Source organism: Rattus rattus, chromosome 1 (genome assembly GCF_011064425.1).
Source record: "Rattus rattus isolate New Zealand chromosome 1, Rrattus_CSIRO_v1, whole genome shotgun sequence".
Classification (NCBI taxonomy): domain Eukaryota; kingdom Metazoa; phylum Chordata; class Mammalia; order Rodentia; family Muridae; genus Rattus; species Rattus rattus.
The window spans coordinates 157,746,049-157,768,535 of record NC_046154.1 but is presented as its reverse complement, the minus strand read 5'-3'; the positions used below and the strand labels follow the sequence as shown (position 1 = coordinate 157,768,535).

General features: G+C 40.4%; 1 protein-coding gene across 1 annotated transcript; it reads left to right on the top strand.

Moving 5' to 3' along the window:
* The first annotated feature begins 20,321 nt into the window (after positions 1-20,321).
* On the top strand, positions 20,322-21,278 carry LOC116889881 (olfactory receptor 10H1-like). Its single transcript, XM_032890705.1, has one exon. It carries the CDS (start codon positions 20,322-20,324, stop codon positions 21,276-21,278), a length of 957 nt encoding a protein of 318 aa, XP_032746596.1.
* The last annotated feature ends 1,209 nt before the right edge of the window (positions 21,279-22,487 follow it).

The window sequence follows — 22,487 nt, the reverse complement described above, 5'->3', positions numbered from 1 at the left end:
TACATTAACCAATGTGCAAAAATCACAAATGTTTAGAAGGTGATTCCATAGGTACACTGTATCCATTTAACAAAATATCATCATAGGACACTGTATCCATTTAACAAAATATCATCATAGGACACTGTATCCATTTAACAAAATATCATCATAGGTGCACTGTATCCATTTAACAAAATATCATCATAGGTGCACTGTATCCATTTAACAAAATATCAGTTCCTTCTTTACTGGACATGTGCCTTCCTCAGCGAAAAGGTTTTCCTTAGCTTATTGTACTGAGCAGGTTATCTCCTGAAGCTCTACCTTAAATCCAATCAGAGTATTAGTTGTACTCATAACAGCCAGGACATAATTATCCTGTGAGTACATCTTCCTGGTGTATTGATTCCATAACACACAAGGTTCATAACCAACCTGGACTATTGGTGAGAATTATGTCCTAGTAGCTTATATCAAAGACTTGTTTTTTATCATTGTCTATGGTTGCCTTCTGGAAGGAAACTTCCAGTTCAGTTTTAACTTGGTTCTTCCATGGCCTGTGACAGCAGCACATGTGGTCTTCAGCAACAGACACTTACTGTCAAATTCTAGAGTGCAACTAACAGTAGTAACAATAGGTTATACAATGGGAGTGAGGGTGGCAGATAATTCAGTCGCCTACAACTTACAGAGCAGTAACCCATCTTCAACACTTGGGTTTTACTCTAGATCATTTGTATCTTTGGGAGGCCTTTCCCAGTTTCATTGGGTGTTTGTGTTTAATCACAATGAGTGCCATTCTCAAGGGCATCTCTGCTTTTTCTGGTTTGTTTTGAGAGAGCGTAGAGAGCAGAGAGAGAGAGAGAGAGAGAGAGAGAGAGAGAGAGAGAGAGAGAGAGAGAGAGAGAGAGAGAGACTGGCCTAAAACTCTTGGTTCTTCTATCTCAGCCATTAGAGGTCTGAAATCAGAGTGTACCCCTCATTTAGTTCTATCTCCAGCTTTAAATCCCATGTTAAGCATTTTAGATTTCCCTTACAATGTATATTTTAAGAAAACACAGAAGAAAAATATGGACTCTCCTGGTTTCATATTCAAAGAATTGTATGCAACATCATTGTCTGACTTACTGTTAGTGTAAAGCCACTCGGTGACTGGGAAGAGTGATGTATGAGGCTGCTGATTCTAAGATGATGTGAAGTTTGAACCTTCAAAAAATGGTTCTCTTGTTTGATGTGAAGTATTCCCCTAACGGCTCATCTGTGGACTACTTGGTCCCCATATAGTAGATCCAAACATTGAGAGGCTGTTTGATCAGGAGGACTCAAGGGGTTAATAATTTGATGGTGTGATTGGGAGGTTGTACAAATGTCAAGAAACAGAATCTAATTGAAGGAAGTAGGTTACTGGAGGCATTTTCTTTTTTTTCCCACTTTTATATTTTAATTTCTATTATTTTTCCATTAAGCATTAATAGTTGTGCTTAAACAATAATTGTGATTTGTTAACTTCTTGTTTTTTCTTGCCACTGTAATAGTTTCTCATATTATAGAGACTATGCTTCACAGCACCACTGTAGGCACAATGCTTTTGTATAATGTGCAAAGTTTACCCTTATGTTATTCAAATGCTGATTTTATTTGCTTTTTTTTGTTTCAATATGGACATGTTCTGTAATGCTTATACCAAGAATCTCCCGTCTCCAGTTTGTGTAAACAGTTCTGACCATTTGTTCTCTGACCTGTCAATAAATGCTGATCACCCAATGACAGAGCAGAACGAAGAATAGTGCTATACCTCTGCCAGCAGAAGGACAAAGAGTGGAAGAGAGCCAGAGTCAGATTGGTGAGGAGGATGGAGTAATTGGAGTCATAAGGAAGGAATTCAGAGAGACATCTTGAATCACACCTGAAGCCCAAAGATCCAGATCAATATTAATATGCAACTATTATGGGATGGATTTGGGAGGTAGTCAATTAGCACATAAAGATAAGGTAGATCATTTAACTGCTCAACCATTGAGGTGTAGCTGGAAATGAATCTTGGTTTCTTGTGTGATTATTGGGGACCAGCATAAATTAAATACAGCTGCCAGATTACTTCACTGTTCACATTTTCATTAAAGAGAAATCATTTACATGGCATCTTAGATGACACTATTCCTTTGTAGAATATATACTAACATATATACTTTTTATACTTTTAACACTATAATAATAACACCTCCTTTTTAATGACTTGGAACAAAGCTTTTAGAAACTCCAGATATGTTAGTAGCACTATGTTAATTATATGGTAAGGTAGTCAATGTTTAAGCTTCTTCTGATTATTGATGTTTCTGTATTTTTTTTTATTAACTTGAGTATTTCTTATTTACATTTCGAGTGTTATTCCCTTTCCCAGTTTCCGGGCAAAAATCCCCCTAATCCCTCCCCCTCCCCTTCTTTAACGGTGTTCCCCTCCCCTCCCTCCCCCCATTGCCACCCTCCCCACAACAATCTAGTTCACTGGGGGTTCAGTCTTAGCAGGACCCAGGGCTTCCCCTTCCACTGCTGCTCTTACTAAGATATTCATTGCTACCTATGAGGTCAGAGTCCAGGGTCAGTCCATGTATAGTCTTTAGGTAGTGGCTTAGTCCCTGGAAGCTCTAGTTGTTTGGCATTGTTGTTCATAAGGGGTCTTGAGCTCTTCCAGTTCTTTCTCTGATTACTTCAACGGGGGTCCTATTCTCAGTTCAGTGGTTTGCTGCTGGCATTCACCTCTGTATTTGCTATATTCTGGCTGTGTCTCTCAGGAGAGATCTATATCCGGCTCCTGTCTGCCTTCACTTCTTTGCCTCATCCATCTTGTCTAATTGGATAGCTGTATATGTATGGGCCACATGTGGGGCAGGCTCTGAATGGGTGTTCCTTCAGTCTCTGTTTCAATCTTTGCCTCTCTATTCCCTGCCAATGGTATTCTTGTTCCCCCTTCTAAAGAAGGAGTGAAGCATTCACATTTTGATCATCCGTCTTGAGTTTCATGTGTTCTAGGCATCTAGGGTAATTCAAGCATTTGGGCTAATAGCCACTTATCAGTGAGTGCATACCATGTGTGTTTTTCTGTGATTGGGTTAGCTCACTCAGGATGATATTTTCCAGTTCCAACCATTTGCCTATGAATTTCATAAAGTCATTGTTTTTGATAGCTGAGTAATATTCCATTGTGTAGATGTACCACATCTTTTGTATCCATTCCTCCGTTGAAGGGCATCTGGGTTCTTTCCAGCTTCTGGCTATTATAAATAAGGCTGCTATGAACATAGTGGAGCATGTGTCTTTTTTATATGTTGGGGCATCTTTTGGGTATATATGCCCAAGAGAGGTATAGCTGGATCCTCAGGCAGTTCAATGTCCAATTTTCTGAGGAACCTCCAGACTGATTTCCAGAATGGTTGTAACAGTCTGCAATCCCACCAACAATGGAGGAGTGTTCTGGGCATTTTCTAGTGAGTATTTCTTGTCCCAGGCCTTTTTCTCCCCCTGTGATGGTTATTGTTAATTATTAACTTGGTACAATATAGAATCATCCAGGACAAGAGTCCCAATGAAGGATTTTTCCAGATCAGGTTGGTCTAAGTGCACGTCTGAGAGATTGTCTTGACTACATTAACAGATGTTGGAAAATGCAGCCTAAAAATGGGCAGCCTCACTCCCTGGCTATGGGTTCTGGGTAATAAGGGGGGAAGCGAGCCTGGTACAAACAGATATGCATTCATTCTCTTTGTGAACATGCCTAGTACCTTTGAATCCTTGCTATCTTCCAGCAATAATGGACGATAACCTGGAATTGTAAGCTTAATTATATCTTTCTCCCTCAAAAGTTACTTTTGTCAAGTAATTTATCACAGCAATATGAAGTAAAACTAGAACACTATCCTTTCCTGATTTCTGGCTTCCATAAACTAAGAAGTTCTGCTCCATTGTGCCCTGCTAATACAACACTGTCTCAGCAGAGGTCCAGAAACAGCGCAGCCAGCCAGGCTTTAAGTAATGTAACATAAACTGTTCCTCCTTTATGATTTTTCCCTCAGGTGAATTGTCACAGTGGCTCAATAACTGACTAGGAGAGGAAGATAAAAAAAACGTTCTCCATGCTTCCTAGGCAGCCTGCCCTCCTTTGCATATGACCTTCAGCTTCTGTGACCTTCAGCTTCTGTCTTCCTTAGTTTTTGTCAACTTAACACTAACATACATGTGCCTGGAAAGACTGAACCACACCTGAGGAATCATTATCATAAGCTTGGCCTTAGGATGTCTACAAGAGCATTTTTTAAAATTAAAACATTTTCATATAAAGAAAATTTGATCATGCTTTCCCCCTTCCCCAACTTCTCTCAGATCTCTTGCACCTACCTATCCACATAATTTCATATTATTTCTGTCTATCTCTCAAAATGAAACTAGAATAAAAATAAACAAACAATGAAACAAAACATACTAAAAGAAAACAAAAATCTACACAGAGTTTGTTTTGTGTTGGCCACAAGTTCTGGGCTATGGAGTATGGTTAATGTGCACAGTTACAGTCCACTGGATAAAATTGGTTTTCTCGTCGTCAGTAGGTATCTATTGCCAATAGTTTCTTAGTTAGGAGTGGGACCCTGTTTCAACTGCCCCTCTCAGTGCTTGAACTCCCTCTGAATTAAATTTGTTCAGGTCCTATGTTTGATACCATAGCCTCTGAGTTCATATGTGTATCAGTCTGTTGTATCTGTTAGACACTGTTCTCTTGCAATCAGACATCACCTTTGGATCTTACAATCTTTCTGCCTCCTCTTCCACATAGGTCCTGGAGCCTGGGGGAAGGGGTTTGATAAGAAATCCCATTCATGACTGAGTGCTGTGAATTCTCTCACTCTCTCCACACTATCTAATTGAGGGTCTCTAAATTAATTCCCCACTATTGCAGGCAGAAGCTTTTCTGGTGATATTTGATATCAGGAATGCTGCTCAACTTCCAGCTATTTATAATGTGGTCACTACCAAAAAGCAGGGCATGCCCCGAAGGTCAGGAAGAAAGGTTGAGAATTCTTGGTTAATACAAATTTTACTTCAAAATATTCAGAGGAAAGATGAGTTATTGGAAGATACCAAGAAGGCTATCAGATCCTTATATAAATATTTTGTATGGAAAAATGACCTTGTAGTAATTTACCATAGACTACCATCTGATCTGTGGTTGTTTCTGGTCGTTAAGAGGAGACAGAATGAAGGGTGGTATTTTTTACTCCAATTCACAAATCAAAAGTTAGAAAGCACTCACAGTGGTATACAGAAGTGCTAGATCCATGCAGGAGGCATTATTCAGCTACAGAATAGAATGAATTACTAATACACTATACACCGTGAAAGAACTTCGAAGAACTTTTTTTTGTTAAAAAAGTGGGGGAGCACTTAAGTTTACCACTCTTACACTCCTGTTTATGAGAAATGTCCCCAAATGGGCAATTCCATAGGTAGAAACCAACTTGGAGGTTTTCAGTGGCTGAAGAGAAGAGTGGATGCTTGTAGGAATGAAGTTTCCTTTTGGGAAGCTGATAAAATCATTTTTTAAATTTCTATTTATGTGTCCATGTGTATATTACATGTGTGTGCCATGGGCTAGCACGAGGGCATCTGGTACCCTGAGCTGAAGTTAGAGGCAGTTGTAAGCTGCCTGACATAGACGCTGGGAATTCAGTCTGGATCCTCTGAAGAGTATGTTAACCACTGATCGGTATCTTCATCTCCAATGAAAAGGCTTTGGCCTAGATAGAAGTGTTAGTTGAACATTAGGAGTATGTAATCCCGACTGACTTATATATAGAAATCTATTAGGTAAAGTATATAACTCTCAAAAATGAAATTATGATATCCAGAGAAAACTCATTTTAAAGACTTGCATTGGTTCATATGCTGTGTATATGTAAAGTTCTGAATGTGGCTAGTCAGGTGACCTCCGAAAGTGTGTTGTTATGGTGTGCCCTCCCGTGCACAAGCACACGCACATGCACACATACACACACAATAAGTAAATAAGTAAATAAATAAATAAACATGTAAAATGATGGTTAAAAGAAAGATTTTAAGGGGTTCCCACAAAATGTCATAGTGATTTGATGGCTAGGGGCTACGTGGTCCTCAGCATTATTTGTACCATTTGAATTGCTCAAGGAAAAGACACAAGTATATGAATTCTTTGAATTAAAATGAAACTTTAAAAATACTTCTTGCCTGTAACAAGAGATTCAAGATGAGGAAGGAGGAAAGTGGGGGAAGTATATATGCTAGGTAGCCTCTTGATCCTGTGGGCAGTTGCGGGGCTGTTCTCCTATTAACTCCAACAGCTAGTGATCCAAATCCCCAGATTGTTACAAATTAATTCTCATCTCAAGCCACAGAGAAGCTCAGGTAATTGACTTACTCCTGGAAATCAGGGGTTTGGGCGGGGAGGACACAGATTCCCTGAGGTTGCCTCATCCCCAGAAGAGCCCTAGGGACCTTGGGCTTCCTGTAGCAGAATCAGAGGCAGCAGGACCACAGCCAGCCAGAACAGGCAGTGGGCAGATAATGTGAGAGAAAGAACGGTGACCAGGCTCCTTCAAGCCCTCTGCCAAGCCGGCCCTAACCATGCTAGTAGTGTAGTCTTCACGTGCACAGACGTTTTCCATCAGAAATTTCTATTAGAGGGACCAGGGCCAGAGTGTGGACTCTCAGGTCAGTCACCATTTCCTCTCATCCACCTTACCAGGAGAGACCTGAGAGGAAGCCACATCAGCTAGTGACCCAGAGACGCCCCCTGCCTTTGCAACTCTTCCAGAAATTCAAGTATATGAGCCAGGGGTCATTAAGACCGCGTGAATCTTTGGGGATCTCCTATTTCATAAGGTAGGTTGTCTGGACAGGAAAGAAAACCGACTTACAGAAAGGGAAGAACAGATTTTCTCACCAGGATGTCTTTGCGTGTCAACATATATTGGGTCTGTGCAGTCAGAATCCAGTAGCAAATTGGGGACAGACATATTGAAGACAGAATACTCCGAGAATTGAGAGGCTAATTCCATGGGGCATAAAAATAAGGACTTCAGGGAGGAAAGGTGACATGCTAGGTGAAAAGAAGGAAGAGATAGCTGAGATTTGAGTAAAGGGAAAGCAGTTTAACCAAGAGATGTCCATGATGTGGAAATAGGAGGGGAAAGATGGGATTTTAGAGACAGGCAGAGTTCTCAAACAGGGACTGTTTCAGGGAATACTTGACAATGTGTGAAAACCACTGTGTCAGAAATAAGGGCACAGGTCTCAGCCACGTCATCTCACTCATTCTTTCTTTGAGTTCAACTTTGTTATGTTCCACATCGGGTAACCACATGGAATTTACCTCTTTGTGCCTTGTGTGAGTGGTTGCCCGAAGCTTGTTGTTTGAAGGGAGTGAATGCTGAATCGCTGATCAGAGGTAATAAATTAGATGAGAGGACTGTGTTTCACTATTACACAGGAGAGTGACTCTAGTCATTGAAAATCTATCACATACGTGAAGAAGCAGATTTCATGTGCTGCAACACAAAAATTAGTAAGCAGCTGAAGTGATTCAATGGCCAAGAGTTTGACTTAAGTATAACGCATTGTGTTAATATATATTATGTAGTAAAATATTATTTTCACAAATTCATGTAATCATTAATTAATCAAATATATTATTATTTTAAAGATAAATATTTTCTAAAATGTCCCTAATGCTTAATTTAAGAAATACGCTGGATGCTTTGGTGTAGAAGTGTCTGGATATCAAAGTGGCCCCATCCATGGGTTCCTGTAAGAATCAGTTCTCTCTCTCTCTCTCTCTCTCTCTCTCTCTCTCTCTCTCTCTCTCTCTCTCTCTCTCTCTCTGTCTCTTGGTGTTGTACATTCCCAGCTTTGGACAATGCTGCAATACCATATGTTCACTATCGTGGTATACCGAACACTCTTGCCACCTTTATAAATGCTCTGCCCTCTGTCTCTTCCTCCTTCCTTGTCCTGACAATTCCCAGGGAGCCATAGATCTTTTATTCTCTCCCTAAGTTTGTACTTTTCTGAATAAATAGATACCCCAGTTCCTATCATGTCAGTGAGTGTCATATGCGACCCCAGTCTCATCCTCCAGGTGTGATCCACTCTCAACACAGAGTTCTCCCTTTCCTTAGATTGCTTGGGTCATTTGTAAAGAATCTCTTTGTCTTGAGTGCAGCCTTTGACTTTTTAAAAACGGTCATTAGTGTTGAGAATAATAACAAGAGGTCAAGAAAAGACAAGCTCTGTGAGCAGTATGGCTTAAGTCATATCCAGCCCTTGTGCTCCACATTTGTTCTGCCCTAGCAAAGTGATGAGCTCTCTGTGGGAGTCCCCCTTGCAATCTGATAACTGGGAGCACAGCAGACATTTTCCAATGCCAGGGGAAAGATTCAAGAGCCACATGAGTGGTGCTGGACATAGTACCAGGTGCACAGAGTTACATAGGACAAATCCAGAAAAAGACAGACATTCTCATGGGAATCTACTTTGCTTAGTACGTACTACTATTATTACTTAGTACGTAGTACTAGTATTACTGTTACAAGGATCACTGATGCAAAAACTCATAATCCAGTTCCAGGAACAGATAGGATTCCGCCATGATGCAGATGGATGGACACACGACCAAGTCATAAGCTTCGAGTATTATAGTTACTTAGGAAAGACAGTGACTAAATCTGTCTTGGGAAGATAATGTCCACAGAAGTTTTACAGACATTGAATCTGTGTCTTAAACAGAAACATGCATTTGCTGAACGGAGAAGGGGACCATGGGCAACTTGTGCAGAGGAAGGGTACCAACAAGGCAACTGTATTCCTTTTAGGTCAGATTCTTTTTAATATTTTAACATTTAATATTCTTAAAAATGTATTAGTTATTTTTCCTCCATCTTTATTAAATTGGGTACTTTCATTTACATTTCAAATGTTATTCCCTTTCCTGGTTTCCAGGCCAGCATCCCCATAACCCCTCCACCTCCCTGTCTATGTGGGTGTTCCCTTGCACATCCTCCCCTATTACTGCCCTACCCCCAACAATCCCATTCACTGGGAGTCCAGCCTTGGCCGGACCAAGGGCTTCCCCTTCCACTGGTGCTCTTACTAGGCTATTCATTGCTACCTATGAATTTGGAGCCCAGGGTCAGTCCATGGGTCGTGGCTTAGTCCCTGGAAGCTCTGGTTGGTTGGCATTGTTTTTCATGTAGGATCTCAAGCCCCTTCAGCTCTTTCAGTCCTTTCTCTGATTCCTTCAACAGGGGTCCCGTTCTCAGTTTCAGTCATTTGTTGTTGGCATTCGCCTATGCATTTGCCGGATTCTGGCTGTGTCTCTCAGTAGAGATAAACATCTGGTTCCTGTCAGCCTGCACTTCTTTGCTTGATCCATCTTATCTAGTTTGGTGGCTGGATATGTATGGGCCACATGTGGGACAGGCTCTGAATGGGTGTTCCTTCAGCCTCTGTTCTAAACTTTGCCTCCCTATTCCCTCCCAAGGGTATTCTTGTTCCCCTTTTAAAGAAGGAGTGAAGCATCTGTATTTTCGTCAACCTTCTTGAGTTTCATGTGTTCTCTGCATCTTGGGTAATTCAAGCATTTGGGCTAATAGCCACTTATCAATGAGTGCATACCATGTGTGTTTTTCTGTGATTGGGTTACCTCACTCAGGATGATATTTTCCAGTTCCATCCATTTGCCTATGAATTTCATAAGGTCATTGTTTTTGATACCTGAGTAGTATTCCATTGTGTAAATGTACCATATTTTCTGTATACATTCATCTGTTGAAGGGCATCTGGGTTCTTTCCAGCTTCGGGGTATTATAAATAAGGCTGCTATGAACATAGTGGAGCATGTGTCTTTGTTATTTGTTGGAGAATCATTTGGGTATATGCCCAAGAGAGGTAGAACTGGGTCCTCAGTTGGTGCAATGTCCAATTTTCTGAGGAACCTCCAGACCTATTTCCAGAATGGGTGTACCAGTCTGCAATCCCACCAACAATGGGGGCGTGTTCCTCTTTCTCCATATCCTTGCCAGCATCTGCTGTCGCCAGAGTTTTTTTATCTTAGCCATTCTGACTGGTGTGAGGTGAAATCTCAGGGTTGTTTTGATTTGCGTTTCCCTTATGACTAAAGATGTTGAACATTTCTTTAGGTGCTTCTCAGCCATTTGATATTCCTCAGCTATGAATTCTTTGTTTAGCTCTGAACCCCATTTTTTAATAGGGTTATTTGTCTCCCTGTGGTCTAACTTCTTGAGTTCTTTGTATATTTTGGATATAAGCCCTCTATCTGTTGTAGGATTGGTGAAGATCTTTTCCCAATCTGGTTGATTGCCATTCCTAATGACAGGGTCCTTTGCATAAGCTTTGTAGCTTTATGAGATCCCATTTGTCAATTCTTGATCTTAGAGCATAAGCCATTGGGTTCTTCAGTGCTCCTGTGTTCGAGATTTTTCCCAACTTTTTCTTCTATTAGTTTGAGTATATCTGGTTTGATGTGGAGGTCCTTAATCCACTTGGACTTAAGCTTTGTACAGGGTGATAAGAATAAATTGATCTGCAATATTCTACATGTTGTCCTCCAGTTGAACCAGCACCATTTGCTGAAAATGCTATCTTTCTTCCATTGGATGGTTTTGGCTCCTTCATCAAAAATCAAGTGCCCATAGGTGTGTGGGTTCATTTCTGGGTCTTCAATTCTGTTCCATTGGTCTATCTGTCTGTCTCTATACCAATACCATGCAGTTTTATGATGATTACTCTGTAATACTGCTTGAGTTCAGGGACAGTGATTCTCCCAGAAGTCTTTTTTTATTGTTGAGGATAGTTTTTAGCTATCCTGGGTTTTTTGTTATTCAGATGAATTTGCAAATTGTTCTGTCTAACTCTTTGAAGAATTGGATTGGTATTTTGATGGGGATTGCATTGAATCTGTAGATCGCTTTTTTTGGTAAAATGGCCATTTTTACTATATTAATCCTGCCAATCCATGAGCATGGGAGATCTTTCCACCTTCTGAGGTCTTCTTCAATTTCTTTCTTCAGTGTCTTGAAGTTCTTATTGTACAGATCTTTTACTTGCTTGGTTAAAGTCACACGAGGTATTTTATATTATTTGGGTCTATTATGAAGAGTGTCCTTTCCCTAATTTCTTTCTCCGCTTGTTTCTCTTTTGTGTAGAGGAAGGCTACTGATTTATTTGAGTTAATTTTATACCCAGCCACTTTGCTGAAGTTGTTTATCAGCTTTAGTAGTTCTCTGGTGGAACTTTTGGGATCACTTAAATATACTATCATATCATCTGCAAATAGTGATATTTTGACTTCTTCTTTTCCGATCTGTATCCCTTGACCTCCTTTTTGTTGTCTGATTACTCTGGCTAGAACTTCAAGAACTATATTGAATAAGTAGGGAGAGAGTGGGCAGCCTTGTCTAGTCCCTGATTTTAGTGGGATTGCTTCAAGTTTCTCTCCATTTAGTTTAATTTAGCCACTGGTTTGCTGTATATGGCTTTTACTATGTTTAGGTATGGGCCTTGAATTCCTATTCTTTCCAGGACTTTTATCATGAAGGGGTGTTGAATTTTGTCAAATGCTTTCTCAGCATCTAATGAAATGATCATGTGGTTTTGTTCTTTCAGTTTGTTTATATAATGGATCACGTTGATGGTTTTCCGTATATTAAACCATCCCTGCATGCCTGGGATGAAGCCTACTTGATCATGGTGGATGATTGTTTTGATGTGCTCTTGGATTCGGTTTGCCAGAATTTTGTTGAGTATTTTTTGCGTCGATGTTCATAAGGGAAATTGGTCTGAAGTTCTCTTTCTTTGTTGGGTCTTTGTGTGGTTTAGGTATAAGAGTAATTGTGGCTTCATAGAAGGTATTCAGTAGTGCTCCATCTCTTTCAATTTCGTGGAATAGTTTGGATAGTATTGGTATGAGGTCTTCTATGAAGAACTGATAGATTTCTGCACTGAACCCATCTGGACCTGGGCTCTTTGTGGTTGGGAGACTTTTAACAATTGCTTCTATTTCTTTAGGAGTTGTGGGGTTATTTAAATAGTTTGCCTGTTCCTGGTTTAACTTCAGTACCTGGTATTTGTCTAGGAAATTTTCCAATTCTTCCAGATTTTCAAGTTTTGTTGAATATAGGCTTTTGTAGTAGGATCTCATGATTTTTTTTTATATCCTCTGATTCTGTTGTTATGTTTCCCTTTTCAATCCCAGTGTTGATAATTCAGACATACTCTCTGTGTTCTCTGGTTAGTCTGGCTAAGGGTTTACCTATCTTGTTGATTTTCTCAAAGAAACAGCTTTTGGTTCTTTCTATGGTTCTTTTTGTTTCTACTTGATTGATTTCAGCTCTGAGTTTGATTATTTCCTGCCTTCTACTCCTCCTGGGTGTATTTGCTTCTTTTTGTTCTAGAGCTTTCAGGTGTGCTGTCAAGCTGCTGATGCGTGCTTTCTCCTGTTTCTTTCTGCAGGCACTCAGAGCTATGAGTTTTCCTCTTAGCACAGCTTTCATTGTGTCCCATAAGTTTGGGTATATTGTACCTTCATTTTCATTAAATTCTAAGAAGTCTTTAATTTCTTTCTTTATTTCTCCCTTGACCAGGTTATCATTGAGTAGAACATCGTCCATATATATGTGGGCGTTCTTTCCTTATTGTTATTGAAGACAAGCTTTAGCCCGTGGTGGTCTGATAGGACACATGGGATTATTTCTTCTTTCTGTATCTGTTGACGCCTGTTTTGTGCCTGATTATATGGTCAATTTTGGAGAAAGTACCATGAGGTGGTGAGAACAAGGTATATCCTTTTGTTTTAGGATAGGATGTTCTATAAATATCTGTTAAGTTCATTTGGGTCATAACTTCTGTTAGTCTGTCTGTGTCTCTGTTTAATTTCTGTTTCCATGATCTATCCATTGATGAGAGTGGGCTGTTGAAATCTCCCACTATTATTGTGTGAGGTGCAATGTGTGCTTTGAGCTTTAGTAAGGTTTCTTTTGTGTATGTAGGTGCCCTTGTATTTGGAGCATAGATATTTAGGATTGAGAGTTCATCTTGGTGGATTTTTCCTTTGATGAATATGAAATGTCCTTCTTTACCTTTTTTGATGATTTTTTGTTGAAAGTCGATTTTATTCGATATTAGAATGTCTAGTCCAGCTTGCTTCTTCACACCATTTGCTTGGAAAGTTCTTTTCTAGCCTTTCACTCTGAGGTAATGTCTGTCTTTGTGTCTGAGGTGTGTTTCCTGTAGGCAGCAAAGTGCTGGGTCCTCATTATGTATCTAGTTTGTTAATCTGTGCCTTTTTATTGGGTAATTGAGCCCATTGATGTTGAGAGACATTAAGCAATAGTGATTGTTGCTTCCTGTTATCTTCATATTTGGAGGTGAGGTTATGTTTGCGTGTTTCTCTTCTCTTTGTTTTGTTGCAAAAAGATTAGTTTCTTTCTTTTTCTAGGGTGTAGCTTGCTTCCTGGTGTTGGACTTTACCATTTATTATCCTCTGTAGGGCTGGATTTATAGAAAGATATTGTGTAAATTTGGTTTTGTCAGGGAATATCTTGGTTTCTCCAACTCTGTTCATTGTGAGTTTTGCTGGATACAGTAACCTGGGCTGGCATTTTTGTTCTCTTAGGGTCTGTATGACATCTGTCCAGGATCTTCTGGCTTTCATAGTCTCTGGTGAGAAGTATGGTGTAATTCTGATAGGTCTGCCTTTATATGTTACTTGGTCTTTTTCCCTTACTGCTTTTAATATTCTTTCTTTGTTTTGTGCATTTGGTGTTTTGACTATTATGTGATGGGAGGAGTTTCTTTTCTGGTCCAATCTATTTGGAGTTCTGTAGGCTTCTTGTATGTTTATGGGCATCTCTTTGTTTAGGTTAGGGAAGTTTTCTTCTATGATTTTGTTGAAGATATTTACTGGTCTTTTGAGTTGGGAGTCTTCACTCTCTTCTATACCTATTATCCTTAGGTTTCATCTTCTCATTGTGTCCTGGATTTCCTGTATGTTTTTGGTCAGTACCTTTTTCTGTTTTACATTATCTTTGACAGTTATATTGATGATTTCTATGGAATCTTCTGCTCCTGAGATTCTCTCTTCTATCTCTTGTATTTTGTTGGTGATGCTTGTATCTATGCTCCTTGTCTCTAACTTTGGTGTTCAATATCCAGGGTTATCTCCCTTTGTGCTTTCTTTATTGTTTCTATTTCCATTTTCAATTCCTTCACCTGTTTGATTGTGTTTTCCTGGAATTCTTTCAGGGATTTTTGTGTTTCCTCTCTAAGGGCTTCTACTTGTTTACTTGTGTTTTCCTGCATTTCTCTAAGGGAGTTCTTTATGTCTTTCTTAAAGCCCTCCATCATCATGATCAAATGTGACTTTAAATCTAGATCTTGCTTTTCTGGTGTGTTTGGATATTCAGTGTTTGCTTTGGTGGGAGAATTGGGCTCTGATGATCCCATGTAGTCTTGGTTTCTGTTGCTTGGGCTTCTGTGCTTCCTTCTCACCATCAGGTTGTCTCTGGCGTTACCTTGTTTTGCAACTTCTGACAGTGGCTTGACCTTCCTATAAGACTGTGTGTCAAGAGTGCTGCAGACCTGTTTTCCTGTTTTCTTTCAGCCAGTTATTGGAACAGAGTGTTCTGCTCTTAGGCCTGTAGTCATTCCTGTTGACTGGCTTACAGCTGTCCCTGTGGGTGGGAAAGAGAAGGGCCTACCACTACTTCTCCTAAGTCCCTGTGTGCAGTGGGCCCTGATGGTGCTAGGTATTTTCCTCTTGAGTCAGAAATGTGGGCAGACAGTAGTCATCTCTCATTTCCCAGGTGTGTCTGACCCTCTGAAAGTCTAGCTCTCCCTCCCACGGGATTTGGGTACAGGGAGCTGTTTGACTGGGTCCACTCAGATCCAGGCGCAGTCTGGACCGCAGGGCTCCTGCAGCTTGACTGTTCCAATCTTTCGATGCCCAGAGGCACTATACAGTTTCCTCTTGGGCCAAGGATGTGGGCAAAAGGTTGCCAGAAGTGGTGGTCTCTCCTGTCTTACAGTCTCAGGATTGCCCACACTTCTGGGCGATCAGCTCTCTCTCCCTCAGGGTTTGGGAACAGGGAGCTGTGGGCAAGGATCAGCACCAGCTAGAAACCGAGGTCAGATATTTTAACCAGGAAAAAAATGTTTCTCTGTCTGGAGACGTTTTCTGGTCAGAGTTGGTCAGCAGCTTTTGACTTCTGTGTGGTAGAGACCAGGGATGTTGCTAACCACCACATAAGGCATGGAAGAGTACATCAAAAATAAATTATGTGGTTCTATATTCAAAAGTGTTGTGTAAAAACCCTTGCTTTATGCACTGTATGAGGGCCAAGGACACATGTCTTTGTGTCATCGATTCAATTTCGTCTTTTAGAGGCCATTATTTCCAAAATCCATTCTCTTGCATGATCTCAGAGTAGTAAGAATGTGTGAGGCTGTTGAAACTACCCTCTTTTGAGTGATAGGAAGGTGCCAATTCTGAAATTGGAGAAATATTTCAGTGATGCCTGGAATTGAAGCCAATAAACTAAAAAGTGCTGGTATTTGGGGAACACAGCCATCATTCACCAAAGTATTCAAAGTTGTTCATTGATTTCTGATGATAAACTTGTACATTTGACCAAAGACCTTAACTAATTGAAGAAGTCATTCACCAGGGACTGGAGAGATTGCTCAATAGTTTCCTACTCTTCCAAGAGATTCTAGTTTGATTCTCAAAACCTATGGGAAAACTGACCAGTTCTTCTTGTCTTTTCCTGCACCTGAATACATCATACACACACACACACACACACAGAGAGAGAGAGAGAGAGAGAGAGAGAGAGAGAGAGAGAGTAAATAATAACAGCAACAACAATAATAGAAAAGGATAATTCATTTGTGTTATAGTTTACCTTTGGAATAGTCTTCAAAAACCCACTTAGTGAAGATATGGTTACCAGTGCAGGACTCTATTGCAGATATGAGGCCTAGCAGAAGTTTTAGGACATTAGGGAAGGGTATCCTTGCAGGAAATTGCGGGACCTTTGTCTCTGCATGTCATTCTCTTTTACACATATGCAGGCAGCCCCTGAACTTCCTTTTTCTCCTTTTGCCATAATATGCTGTCAAAGGCCCAAAGCCAAGGACAACAAACTGAAACACATAAAGCAAACAAACAAGCAAACAAACAAAACCCTCCTTCTCTTTAAGGTATTTTTTTGTCATATTTTAAAAAGATTTATTTTTATTTTATGTGTATGAGTGTTTTGCTTGTATGTGTGTGCATGTATATCATATGTGTGGTTGGTGCTCATAAAGGTACAGGAGGGCATCATATCCCTGTAACTGGTGTTATACAAAGTTTTGAGCTACCCTATAAGCGTTGAGAACCAAACTTCCTTTCTTCCCAGTCCCACCTTTGCGTACCACCACATCCTGGGACACCTAGTCCCAGCAAGACTAGGGGCCCTCCTCTCCCACTGAGGCCCAGCCAGACAGGGGGAGAGGGACCCAGGGACAGGAAAAAGAAACAGAGACAGCAATACTCCACTTGTTAGGGGTCCCACATGAAGACCAAGCTGCACATTTGTTTCAAATGTGTAGGGGGTTAAAGTCCAGGTCCTGCATGTTTCCTGGTTGGTGACCCAGGCTCTGTGAACCCCCATGGGCCCAGGTTAGTTGACTCTGTAGGTCTTCTTGTGGTGTCCTTGCCCCCTCTGGCTTACTCAATTCTGTCCTCCACTCTTGACCAAGACTCCCCAAGCTCTGCCTGATTTTTGTCTGTGGATCTTTGCATCTGCCTCCATCTGATGCTGGATGAAGCCTCTCAGGAGACAGTTATGCTAGGTTCCTGTCTGCAAGATGGCAGAGAATCATCAATAGGGCCAGGGGTTGGCTCTCTCATATGGGATCAGTCTCAAGTTGGGGCAGTCATTGGTTCGGCATTCCCTCAGTTTTTGCCCTATCTTTATCCCTACATATCTTGAAGGCAAGACAAATTTTGGGTTGAAGGTTTTGTGGCTGGACTAATGTCCCCCTCCTTCCTCTGGAAGTCCTGCCTGGCTATAAGAGGTGGCCACTTCAGTTTCTTTATTCCCCTCTGGTAGGAATCTCAGTTAGGCTCACCCCCACACACCTCTGTTATCTTCCCCCATTCTATGCCTCCAGCTAGTGCCAGAGATGCCCCCCACTGATTTCTCTTTTCACTTTCAGCCCTCTCTTGCTCCCCCTTCCCCCACACCTGATCACCTCATTCTCCTCCTTATCCCATCCCCCACTCAGTTCCACCTCTCTATCCATCTCCAATGAATATTTAGTTTCCCATTCTGAGTGAGATTTGCACATCCTCCCTTGGGACTTCTTTGTGGCCTAGTTTCTTTGAGTCAGTCAGTTATAACATGGTTATCCTGTACTTTATGGCTAATGTCCACGTATAAGTTACAACATATCGTGTCTGTCTTTCTGGCTCTGGGTTACCTTATTGAGGGTGATATTCTCAAGTTCTATTCATTTACCTACAAAATTCATAATATCTTTTTTTAGTAGCTGAGTAGTATTCCATTGTGTAGATGAACTGCATTTTCTATATCCATTCTTCAGTTCAAAGATATCTAGTTTGTTTCCAGTTTCAGGCTACTACTACTATTACAAAAAAAATAAGCTGTTATAACATAGTTGAACAAGTGTCCCTTGAACAAGTGTGATATAGTAGGGTATATTTTGGGTATATACTCAAGATTAGTGTAGCTGAGTCTTGAGGTAGAACTATTGCCAGTTTTCTGAGAGCCCATCAATTTGATTCCCAAAGTTGTTGTACAAGTTTGCACTCCCAACAGCCATGTAGGAGTGTTCCCCTTGCTCCACATCGTCATCAGCACAGGGTATCACTTGAGTTTTTGGTGTTAGCCATTCTGACACGTGTAAGGTAGAATCTCAGGGTTGTTTTGATTTGCGTTTCCCCGCTGACTAAGGATGCTGGACATTTCCTTACATGCTTCTCAGTCATTTGAGATTCGTCTGTTGAGAATTCTCTTTTTAGCTCCATATCTCATTTTATAATTGACTTATTTGGATTGTTTGTGTCTCACCTCTTGAGTTCTTTACATATTTTGGATATTAGCCCTCTGTCAGATGTAGAGTTGGTGAAGATCTTTTTCCGATCCGTAGTCTGTCATTTTGTCCTATTGACAGTGTTCTTTGCTTTACAGAAACTTTGCAGTTTCATGAGATCCCATGTGTCAATTGTTGATCTTAGACTGGATTTCTTATTGTGATAAAATTAAATGTAACAAAACCTGCCATTTAGATGGGGAAGTTATGAGGGAATAGAGAATTGTTGGTCATCAGGTAAAAAGGTTTCGGCTATAGTCAAAATTAGGTAAGGGAGTCCTAATATGTATACTATCTTTTTATCTGGAGTAATAAATAAACTATGATCTTGAAAGTGCCTGAATCAGAAAAAAAAAGACCTTTTGCAGAACAAGGTGACTATAATAAAACAATAATGTGCTATAAGTTCAAAATCACTAAAAGGCAAATTTTTAAAGTCTCTCCATAAAATAGAGTGTTGCCTAGTAATACAGTGCTTAGTCAGCATGTAAAAGGTTCTGGATTTATCTCTGACACTGAAAAAAATTAAAACAAGTTAAAGAATTGTGGAGTAGGCTGAGCGGTGGACTTGAGTTTGAATCCTCAGTGGCAATCTAAAAAGCCAGTCTGTACACAGGTATGACTCATTTCTCGGGGTGGGAGTAGAGACAGGAAGATAGCTTGCATTACTAAATTCTACTAAAATCCTTCAGATTCAGTGAAACCTTATTTCAGGGGAATTGAACAGTACATAATAGAGAAAGACAACTGATATATTTCTTTGGGCTCCACACATGTACATGGACACATACACTGATACACACTTATGCTCACATGTGTACACCATACAAAGTACCCTCCTACAACACCACACAAATACACACTCACATAAATAATAAATTACAGAGGTAAGGGTATGGCCAGGGGCTAATTAATCATATTTTATTACACATATACACTTTCATGAACATGTATACATCAGGTGTCCCATAGATTATGCAATTATGATTATGCAACCAAGAATATTAATAAGTCTGATTATTGCTGCCATATTAACTATAGCAAGGAAATGGAATTAGCTCAGATGCTCATCAACAGGCCAATGGATAATATGAAGATAGACATGTAAACAATGGAATTTGATTCAGTCATAAAAAATAAAGTTATGAAAGTTTCAGGAAAATGTATGAAAATGTATCTTTAAATGGGTGTGAGTGTTGATGGATTTGAGAAAACAGGAAGGAATCATGAGAAGGGAAAAGGAGGCTTTAAGGGAAATGGGCAGGGAAGATAATAGAACATGAAGGCCTTATATTAAAGTGAAAGTGGGGATACTTGAGTTGGAAGGGTTCAGTGGTGATCTGGGGCAGGGAAATGGTGGAAGGACACCCAAAACCAAGTGTGTATGAAAATGTCATCAGGAAGCTGGCTACTTTGTATAAAATTTTTAAAGTGCAATAATTATTCATTTTAAAATAAGTCATTAGAAATATAAGAACAGTGTGAAATTCAATGGTAGTAATCCTAATTGTGATGTCATAGAACTCTATGTTTACTGACAAACATTTTCTATATCTCTGAAATAAATTCTGTACCGATTATCAGCCATGACTTTTGCCCCAGACCCTTGCAACTTTTTATCACTTTAGATTTTGATGAGTTATGTACCTTGATATACTATTTATTCATAGAAACAAGACAGACCAAAAAGAAAATTCTCTAATACCCACTAACTGGGGAACTGTATTCAAATATAAGTATTGTATAGCTGTAAAAAATGGAGCCATGGGCCTGGAGAGACAGCTCAGTAGTTAAGAACAATTATTTGTAAGCACAGAAACAAGTGTTTAGATCCCAGCTCTACATAACACGTCAGGGATCCTGTGTACCTCTGTAGCTGTAGCACAAGAACAGAGACAGGAGAATCTTGTAACATCCTGTCTCCCGGTCTAGTCAATAAAGCTTGAGCTCCAGGTTCAGAGCAAGGTTCTGACTCAAAGATGTTAATAGAGGATACATTGTGCCCTCTTCTGGCTACCCTGCATGAGCAATAGGCAATGGAGCTCATCCACAACACTTGCAGATACACCACACACACACACACACATTCTCAAGTATTAACACACCATGATCTTAGTGATATTCCTTCATCCCTTTCAGTTATGGCTGTCACGTTGGGGAGAAATTACACCTTTGTGTCAGAGTTCATCCTCATTGGCTTCTCTACCTTCCCTCATCTTCAACTAATGTTCTTCCTGCTGTTCCTGCTCATGTACCTCGTCACACTGCTAGGCAACCTGCTCATCATGTCCACCATCTGGAGTGAACACAGTCTCCACACACCCATGTACCTCTTCCTGTGTGCCCTCTCCATCTCTGAGATTTTCTACACCTTTGCCATTATCCCACGCATGTTGGCCGACCTACTTTCTGCACTTCACTCCATCGCCCTTCTGGCCTGTGCCAGCCAGATGTTCTTCTCCTTCACGTTTGGCTTCACCCACTCCTTTCTACTCACTGTCATGGGCTATGACCGCTATGTGGCTATCTGTCACCCACTGAGATACAATGTGCTCATGAGCCCTCGTGGCTGTGCCTGCCTGGTTGCCTGGTCCTGGGTTGGTGGCTCAGTCATGGGGACAGTGGTAACAACAGCCGTTTTCAACCTCACATTCTGTGGACCCAATGAGATCCATCATTTTACTTGTCATGTTCCACCTCTACTGAAGTTGGCATGTGGAGAGAATGTCCTGGAGGTAGCGAAGGGTGTGGAGACGGTGTGCATCACAGCCCTCCTGGGGTGCTTTCTCCTCATCCTCCTCTCCTATGCCTTCATTGTGGCTAACATCTTGAAGATACCATCAGCTGAGGGTCGGCACAAGGCTTTCTCCACATGTGCGTCCCACCTCACAGTAGTGGTTGTACATTACGGCTTTGCCTCTGTCATCTACCTCAAGCCTAAGGGTCCCAAGTCTCTGGAAGGAGATACTCTGATGGGTATCACCTATACAGTCCTCACCCCTTTCCTTAGTCCTATCATCTTCAGCCTCAGGAACAAGGAGCTAAAGAATGCCATGAAGAAGGCCTTCCTAAGCAAACTCTATCCGGAGAAATTTTAATGACTTATAAGAAAATTCTTAAGAATAAATAAATTGGTTTACTGAATTTGACTATATTAGACATTGCTTCACTATCTGCTTATTTATGATACTTTCATGTTGACAAAAATTTGTAATCATGCACAAGTATACATGAAAGCATTAATACCTGGGATTTATTTGCAGATGGAAATAAATGTAAGACCATACCGAGAAAATCATATTTGACCATTCCAACATGCTACAGGAAATGTTATGTAGTACTCAACTTATCTTAAGTATTTCCTAGGTGGGACTCAAGCTTCTCAATATTGAATGAACTATAACGGTGGTTTAGGTATTTATTGTGAGAATACTTTTTGCCCCCTGCCTCAAAAAATCCAGTTATCTACTATCCACAACAACAAATACCCTCAGTCCAACAAGAAATGGAAGATTTCATGATATATTTTTGTTTGTTGGTACTAGGTAGTCATAATGTCTAAATTTTCTAAATGTCGGGTCCAGCATGGCTTTGGTGAGGACAGAATAATGTGGTTCCTGCCGTGGGGTCATGGCCAGGGACATGGGCCTCTATGAGTGTTGATGGCTGCCACGGGCATAAGGCTTCTTTGTATAATAATGTACATATTTTGCATTCATCCATTTTGGAATGTCCTCTCTGCTAATGTTAATGACTCCATGATGATCAGACAACGTGAGTCCAGGAGATGAAGGTATGGCTACTGTTTTTGTGAAATGGTAACTGCTGGGACCTTCAGGACAGCCCTTAATGCTGTGAAAAAGAACTCTAAAACTGTAAGTTCAAAAATATACAGTTTCTCAACTATGCAAAAGATAAGGTTGAAATATAAATTTTATGTGAGGTTTCATGAATCTAAAGGTGCAGAGGCATCTACACTATGAGCCTTGTCAGAAAGATATTAAGGAAGGAGATAGAGATTTAAGGAGTGGTGATTACAGGAAATGTCACCCAACTAAGTTTTTTGTTTATGTTTACAAAGGCAGACAATTCCCTGGGCTTAGGATAAGCATAGGATAGAGGTAAAGTTTAGGCCCAAATGTGGTAGAAATGATAATTTCAGGACAGAACCCACCCAACTAGCTTAGCATTTGTACTTAACAGAAACAGGTAGCTCTCTCAATTCTTTTTGCAATGTTAAAACAAAGCCTGTGCTTGCTGTTTCCCAAGAATTAAGGGACTAGAGTCATTGGATACTGATTCATAGG

What these genes read in the sequence shown, in the direction of transcription:
- LOC116889881 (XM_032890705.1), top strand. Translation starts at nt 20,322, where the DNA reads ATGGCTGTCACGTTGGGGAGAAATTACACCTTTGTGTCAGAGTTCATC.